Below are 8,635 nucleotides of genomic sequence, written 5' to 3'. Positions count from 1 at the left end.
GGTGATGGCATGGAAATAAGAGGGCTCTGGGAACCCTGCTGGGAGATGACATTTGAGGCAGAATTGTTAAGGGCAATCTAACTTCAAAATCATCATGTTCCACAGTGGTTCTGCAAAAATACTACTTTCAGACCTAGAAAGGTCTTACCGTACTTTTTTGTTTGTTTTAAAGCTATGCCTGCACTATCCACAGAGCTATTTGTTTGCTTTACAGGTCTGTATCACCAAGGGAAAAATAACTGATAAAGACACCAGCAAGTTTGAAAGTTATTTAGTGAAGAATAGGTGATATCTACAAAAACAACACCAATAGAAAGAAGAACACAGCAGGAAGCTACTACAGTCCAGTAAGAATTCAGAAATGCATTGCTAGTGCAAGTAAGTAGGAAAATCATGTTTCATGTARGCCACTTCAGGTGAACTGGAGTTTGCTGGGCTATGTCAGCTCGAAAGGCACAGCCTCGATCAGCCTTGTGAGCTCGTCATCCAAGGCTTTCTAGCGGGAGAGAAAACCAAGAGGAATCAGTGACCATGAGAGTTTCCACACAGTTGCTGGTAAATGATCCTATCTACGTGATCAAACCCTGGGAGATCATTAGCAGTGCTGGATTATCCATGGTGTTGAGCTGGATGGGCTCACTGCTGCAAAGGGCAGAYACACACAGTGAAACCTCCAAATGAAGGGCTGGATAAGCTCAGCTGCGTTTACTCTGTGCCATAATGTGATTTTGGACAGCTCACAGGTCCTCCCCAGAGGTGAGCATTCTGACCTGAGAACAGCCTCAGGCTGGTAAGGGGAATTTTATTCMTGAATCAAAAACAAGTGGTTTACCAACCCAGGCAGTCTCCTGAAAATGTGCAAAATGCTCTCACTTAGCTGTGATTTTTGATCACTGTTTCAAGGCTTACTACTTGTGCTTTATGAGTAAGCAGGCAGTGGCCTAAAGGAGCAAGGACAGGTTTTATGGGGYTCAAACGTGGCCTGGCTTGCTCAGGAAGGCTGTGTATGAACTTCCCCAACAGCTTTATGATGTTTCTCAGTAACTACACCTGCAGATTACACAAGCATGGAGGAAATGGGCACTATGTTTTAYAGGGGAAGGTCCCCATTGCAGCCTACAAAGCAGCTGCTGACTGAAAAAAGGGCCCTGGAGCCTTCTGGGAGTTCAGGAGGAGCAAGGAAGCTTCTTAGACCTACACAGCTGAGTGAATAAACATTCTAATAGGCAAAATTCATAGGGATGTAGGTGCCTAATCCCCACTGATATCACTGTGCCCAGCTGCCTTTATAGCTCAGACATCACTCCACCTGCTCCCCTTACCACTACCTACAACTTCCCMTTACCAAATTTCCCCATGAGAACACCGACACTACAGTCTAAGGTGGGTAAATCTGTAATCTATTAATAAATGCAATTTCTGGAAAAATAAAAAAAAAATCCTTACAAGTTCTTTTTTCACTTCTTCAACCTTCACTCGTGCCAGGGCAATGCTCTAATRAGAGAAAATGGCATAAAAATCAGTATTTCATCAGGAAACAAGAGTCCCTGGACCTTTACAAATGTCTAATGATAAGCCACAGGTGAATTCTTGGATAATTAATGCAGTTTTGTGYACACACTTCACATGCAGAAGGTACTGACATTAAAAGCCTAGTTCTGGTTTGGGCAATTACATATTTTTCTAAAGTCTGGTATGGCCTAAAGTCTAAAAAACCCCTTCCATTATAAGCAATTTTCCAAACCTACCAATCAGGAGACTAGATTTTAATAGCACATTTGTGCATGGTAAGTTTGCAAGGATAAACCTCCCTCCCCTCCTTCTGCCTGCACCAGAMGTGAGGCATTGGAGCTCTCTCTGTCTCCACTGACAGCAAGGCTGGAGGAGGGAAGTGGAGAACCTAATCCGATTTGAATGTTCTGTTCCACCTGAGAGAAGGAGGCAGTTGCCTCCTAGGAAGAGACGGATGAAACAGAGCAGCAGGCCCACCCTCTCCCTACAGCCTTTTATTTATAAACAGCCTTATTTTTTCCTAGGAACAAAACATCAGTATTTGTATGAGGGAGATGAGAAACCTGCATTTTCAGACAGCTGAGTACCCAGCACTATCAAGAGAAATAAAATAAAAAAAGGTGGAGAAGTCAATTTAGGGGACAAAGCCCCATTGGCTGTTTCTTCATGATCCTTAAAATCCTGTTCAGACCTCCAAACTCTGCGCCAAGTGTGTGTCTACCATATTGACAGCCTGATGACAGTTATAGATAATGTACTGGTAAACACAAGAAGTTGGTTATACTAGGGGATTACCTTTTCTTCCACATTTCTTGGTCCAAATTCTAGCTAATTCACCTGATACTAACTCACCCAGCAATTTTGTCTACTTTGTTAGAACCAAGTTTGCCTGGCAAGCACACTTAATTTCTTTACTTTGATTAATAAATAGATAGCCTTCTGTTTAAGTTAAGTCTTGGTTAACAGCATTAACAGGTGGACATCTACCTGTCCACCAAAGCCATCACAATGATATCCTTTACATTCTGAAGTCCACTCAAATTAACCTGATGTCAAATACAATATATTTGACGTGGAATAAATAGAACAGTGGAATAAATAGTTACTGGAGGTAAATCATGGTAGGACATCACTTCCTTCTTCAACGGCACAACTTCTTGCTGCAGTGCAGCCACTTCCTGCAGAGAGAGCAAAGTATATTATATTYTAGGGACTTATTTGTAGAATTAATGGAAATGAGTGAGATAGATCCACAATTATCTACAGAATTTCAGAATTCRAGACCTTTCATCCTCTTAAAAAACATGACTAACTGTAGTTTTGCATATAGAGCAGCAAAAAGACTGTTCCTTACACTTAGCAAAGGAAAATAATTTCTCTTTGGGGCTGCAAATTGAGTACCTTCCACAGTCCTGAACTCTTCAAATAATCAAAGTTAAATAAAAAAGATAAAGTCATTTGTACTGCCTATTTCACTGAGCTTTTGGCAAAGCAGTTATATAAATGTCAGAGARTCAAATCTTACCCTATGCTTGGGTTCTAGAAGAAGACAAACCTAGAMAATTTGCCTGTGGCTTTTTGGATGCAAAATTCAAAAAAAAATTATTTCTGGTCAGTACCCTCCCGTAACACTGAGAAATGTAAGCACTGCCACCCAGTGCTGGTTCGTGAGAACGACAACAGAGAAACCAGGAAACCTGTTTTCACTGTTCCACTCAAAAATTATGAAGGAAAAGAGAGCAAAAGAAATGAGGAGAAAGACTAAGCTCCCACTACAATAGCAGCAAAATATATGAAGAGTTAGTGAGTGTACCCAGAGCAAGACAAAATACATGTCACTTGTGTMGAACTGTTTTAGCACAAAGCTGTAAAATCTATTGTTACTAAAAGAAACATTTTTCTTTAACATTTATTCCACTTGGCTTACAATACAGATGAAAAATGTTATGTTTAAAGACAGAAGAAAAAAACAGCACACAACRGTTCAAAATTTGGGTTTCATTTAACCTTATCTGCATACTGAGAAGTGTTTGAAACAGTTATACTGCACATAGAGTAGAAAGAATCACATGGGTCATTCTGTCAAGCAACTGCAATACACAKGTAGCCATGTAATGGGATACAGTCCACAGAATATTCACTCTGTCATAACATGGATCACAATTAAAGGAGGCAGATCTGTTTGCAGTGGCAGGGAATTAATCCCCTGGGAAATTCTCCAGTAAATGCTTCCAGGAAAGACAAACACATCCCAGACTCCAGTTCATGGGTATCCATCTACCCCATAAAAGATTTTCATTTGTGCTTCATTTGGCCATTACAATTTGTTTAGGCAACCAAACAAGAAACTACAATTCCTGAAAGCACCCAACAARCAAGCCTGGCCTGTCCCACTATAGAAAGACCCATTTTGTACCCAAAGACCTACCTCAGAAAATTTCATGAGCGCCTCATGCGTCAGGGATTGGTCCAACCCCGCAGCAATAACCGTCTCCTGCAAACAGGAGAGAACACAAAATGTAACAAGGAGGAGAAAGATTTCACCATTTGTGTTTCTGTCTAAACAAGCAAAGAAGAATGGATGCTGCAGACAGAAGAAACATGTGCCATTTGCACCACAGCTATAGCTGGTGTACAAAATCTGCTGATGAGATTTGCAGCGTGAATAACAAGTCTTTCCAGAAAATTAGTGGGAGAAGGGCACTCAGAAAGGCTGAACAGAGGGTTCAGTAAAATGCCAGTTGTAATACAGTACCTCCCATCTCATATTTGTCAAGGTATCAGACAGTATACAGGCATTAAATAAAGCATTCACGTGTCCATCGTTTAGGGAAGGTGAAGGAGCAGACTGTATAAGATTCTGCTTTCTGTGTTTAATCATCCATTCTTTAAAAAAAAAGACTGTACTCAGAATTTTGAGACAAAATTTATCTCAATGAATCAGCTGCTCTGCATTCTCTTGTATGACAGCAGCTCACAGTAACACAGCTAACGAAGCTGGTAATCCCAGTTTGCAGTTCCAGCTAACAAAGCTCTCAGGGAATGAGAAAGTGTTGTGCTGATCACAGGACATGCTGAGAGGAGATCAGCTGGGACAACTAAACTGTACTAACATGTTCTCCTGTTAGCTCAACAGTGCCCAGTCCTGGGGTTTAGGAAGCCTTTGGAATGTCTCTGCAGCTACAAATTTGGGCTAAACCAACCACGGCTCCATCATCCTGTCAAAGTGTCTTGTTAGAAAATTCCTTACACCTACCTCAGCATCGCAGATCCTGATTTTAATATCCTGAGATTTAGCTTCTAGGAATTTCAAGTTATTGGATCGACTCTTAGCTTTGGCCTTTTCTGCTGCCTGAGATTTCTCTAATTTTTTAACATCCCTTAAAAAATAAAACAAACAGAAAAAACTGTTACATTCAAAGATATAGCAGTATACAAATACTGTTACTTATCTAGGCTCAAGTTAAACTCTGCAATACAACCAACACAAGAAGGAAGAAAATGGAGAAAACCTCCTATTTCCCTGCAAGAATTTTCAGTGGAAACATACACCTGTTACCTCCAGAACACCAAAGGCCAGGGAAAATAGTGGCAAAGGGGAAAGCCATCTGCCTAAAAGCAAAGGATAAGAATCTTGTGCATTCACTTAGAGACCTATTACACAAGCTAGACCTCAGATCAAGAGGCATATCTGCAAAAAGCACACAGGAATCTCTTCTACGAGCCAAATTATCACTTTAAAAGACAAAAAAACTATCTCAAAAATTATTAGACTGGAAGAGAGCTGTAGAGAGCATCTGGGAAAATTCCCACTCAAGGCTGAGATCCTGCTGTGCTTGGCAAAACACTTCAGATTATATCCTCCAGGGAATGGATGGGATACTTCTATTTTTTTAGAGTTATTATTATTATGTCTCCCACACACTGGTTAAGAGAAATTCTTACTTGGGAATGGTTTTTATTTTGCCTCCCTCAGTCTGATTACAGAGCTCATGATAAATGTGCTAGGAAAATTAGATCTGCTCTCAGCCTCAGATAAAAGCACCTAGTGGAAGATGTAAGCTCGTATCTGAAAACTGCTTTAAAATAATGGGTTTGATGCTTCCCCAAATCTCTTTTGATTACTGAAAGTGTCCATATCGCATGATTTTTGTTAGATATTTCCAATTATGTTGGAGATATGTCAAATCCCTAAAAATTCAGTTATTGTTAGTTACCACAACCAATGTTGCCCAAGACAGAGATCACCAGTATTACTTTAATCTTTCCCTTTTCCTCAACCATTACTCACGCCTCCAACTGCTTTTCCAACGTCAGTGCTGAAGTYAGTTTTTTCGTGAGGGTCTTCACTTTCCATTCCATTTCTTGGTTTTTTGATTTTAATTTAAACAGTTCCGAGGTCCTATTAATGATGGCACAGTAGAAGCTGGTGAAGAGAKAATCAGTGGGAGTCAGGCCTTCTGAAAGTCATAACTACCATTATTCTTTTTTCCATACTGCACACGGATTACTGTTTCCTCCTGATATTATGGTAGGAGTAAACTATTTGCTTTCCACAACTAACACAGGTCCCTTGTGCTACAAARCTGCCCAAGGGGCGCAAAATAAGCCAGACAGTAAGATGCCTAGTGTCAAAGTCAAGTTTGAAGCTGCTGATGTGAAAAACCAGAAGAAAACAGCACAGACCATTACCTTGAATGCAGAATGTGTGAAAAATTACCTGGTAAGAGATGTGTCCTCCACTTCAAGTGCCATAGCACTTTCYACCAGGTCTTCGAGGGCTGTGGTGCCTTCTTGGGACAGAGAGAAAACAGAAAGACCCAGACTTTCTACAAGAATATCCTCCCAGTTCTGAGCTGSAAAACACATACAATCCAAAACAATGATTTTTTARTATTACTGTTTTTTAAGGAACACTTCAAAGCTAGAACCCAACCCCGCATCAGGAACTTGGCTACCTGCCTGTTGTTAGAGGAAAAAGACACTTTACAACAAGGCTTAAACATGCCAAACTGCTGCCACARCTCCATTTGTCAAACAAATTCGGTGTATAAAGGGAGAAAGTACTGCTCCACTCCTTCTCAGACCAGTCTGTGTGAAATCAGACAAACAAGACCTTAACCCTGTGCTACAGTAAAGAGCACACACAGGTCATCTCCCCACAAAGCTCAGCCTGATCCTGGCTCATGGCAGACCCAAGAAGTCTGTCTCCATCGTTTTTCATTTGGGGACAAGGCACTCAAAGACTTGAAGGAAAAAAAAACAAACAAGAATGCTCAAGAAGGCTTAAAAATTGTCCTTGACCTACTTCATGCCAYTGTAAGTTTAGCTGAAATGCATTGCAGTAAAAACTGCATTTGAACAAAAGGTGAGTCTGTTTCAGTTACATGAACTTAGAGATATTCCTAAATTTTTAACAAACACAATCTTTAGGATCATGAAGAAAAGCCTCATTTGGATGGAACTGAGAAATGGAGACTCAAACTCACCTTCTGTTTCATACTTGGCTTCCCGTTCCTTAAAGTCCTCTATCAGCAATGAAATATCCTTGTCTCTCTCTTCATTGCATTCCATAACTTCATGCAAAATGTCCACTGTCCTTCTATTCACCTCATACTGTGGAACACGGGCATTCCCATATATTTTCTTTAGCCATATAGTAACCTGTCAGAGAAGGGAGACAAAAGAGCAAGCAGTCAAGAGAAATRATAGAAAATAGCTCATAGATGTGAAAAATGTAAACTATTGCAATCTTTGCATTTCTGAAGAGTTACATCAGTCCAGGAGGTATGGGTGGGAAAAGGGGAGACAAATTCCTTTCTCTCTTCTTTAAACACCCTCTTGTAGTCTAGAAACCTGTATCACATCCCTTTTCATCTCCCTCATTTCTCTGGGCACCTGCTTATCTCCATGGGATGAAATTTTATCTTTTTATTCACATGACCTGTTGGCTACAGACACAGTAATGAGTGAGTAATGACCCAAGAGATGTTAAATGGTTGTTTGGAAAAGTGGTGAAAACTGTGGTGAAAACTGTGTTAAAGCATATGGGATTCAAACTGCCCAAGCCATCACTGGGAACAGTCTCTGCGGGAGAGCAGAGAGTCATTTCGATGTGCAAGCACAAGCCCTGAAAAGCACTTGTACCACTGCAAACAAAGTCATAAATGAGAGAACAGCACAGGGCTCTCAGGTGGGGCTCTGACTGTGGTATTATAGAATTGTTGGAAAAGTCCTCCAGGATCAYCAAGTCCAATCGCTCCCCCAGCACTGCCAAGGCCACCACAAACCCATGTCCCCCCACAACCACACAGCTTTTAAATCCCTSCAGGAAAGTGGACTCCASTGCYTYGGGCAGCTGTGCCAGAGCTGGACAACCCTTTGAGTGAAGAAATTTTCCCTAATTAGATTAGAAAGGTTAAATTATGACCAGTAATAAGAGAAGAACAAGGAWTTTCTACACTGAGGGAACAGAAATTCTTGCATAAGGCTGCCTGATGAACCTGACGGAGACGGGACGGAGCCGTATAACTTTAACAGTCATTCCTTCCTACGCCTCCTTTTTCATCCTGCCATACCAGCACCTCATCGCCATAAACACGCAGCAATGGAGAAAACCTGAGAGCGCAAACAGCACGGGGGGAAGGTTTTACAGAGAAAGAAAGAGAACCAAGGCCCCGGCGCCCCTCTTTACCCTTATGAGTTTTTCCTCAAAAGTATCGCGGTCCGACATTCCCGCCGCCGCCGCCATCCCGCGCAGCGCCTCACGGGAGGGGCCGGCTGAGGGGCGGGGACAGCAATAGTGATTCAAAAAAAAAAAAAAAAGGTTCAAAACTAGCTGGAATGTTAAACATTCTGAATCGAGCCGTCTTTTAGTTAAAGGAAGGTAGTAAAAAACGCCAAGCGAGCCCCGACAATAACAAAGCGAAAGGGATGCAAGAGGAAGACATAGCAGAAAGCCCCTGGGGTTGCTGGTGCCAGCGGCTGGACATGAGCCCAGGGGTGCCCAGGTGGGCAAGAGGCCAATGGACTGTCCCAGCCATGGTGAGGCCACAGCCCCAGGACAGTGTCCATCCCCTGTGCTGGCACTGCTGGGGCACCTCCAGCCCTGGGGACAGCTCTG

General features: G+C 41.8%; 1 protein-coding gene across 1 annotated transcript; it reads right to left on the bottom strand.

Moving 5' to 3' along the window:
* Positions 1 to 256: 256 nt before the first annotated feature.
* On the bottom strand, positions 257 to 8,277 carry HAUS1 (HAUS augmin like complex subunit 1). The gene is made up of 9 exons (XM_057367792.1): positions 8,207 to 8,277; positions 7,002 to 7,176; positions 6,233 to 6,368; positions 5,804 to 5,938; positions 4,769 to 4,892; positions 3,941 to 4,006; positions 2,619 to 2,690; positions 1,447 to 1,494; positions 257 to 496 (listed from the first exon to the last, which is right to left on the bottom strand). The coding sequence occupies exons 1-9, from the start codon at positions 8,261 to 8,263 to the stop codon at positions 437 to 439; spliced, it is 873 nt and encodes a 290-aa protein (XP_057223775.1). The 5' UTR covers positions 8,264 to 8,277; the 3' UTR covers positions 257 to 436.
* Between the last annotated feature and the right edge of the window lie 358 nt (positions 8,278 to 8,635).

This window comes from Malurus melanocephalus, unplaced genomic scaffold (genome assembly GCF_030028575.1).
Source record: "Malurus melanocephalus ecotype Western Australia unplaced genomic scaffold, MMel_1.1 scaffold_85, whole genome shotgun sequence".
Taxonomy (NCBI): Eukaryota; Metazoa; Chordata; class Aves; order Passeriformes; family Maluridae; genus Malurus; species Malurus melanocephalus.
The sequence above is the reverse complement of the archived record's forward strand: the minus strand, read 5'-3'. Positions and strand labels throughout refer to the sequence as shown.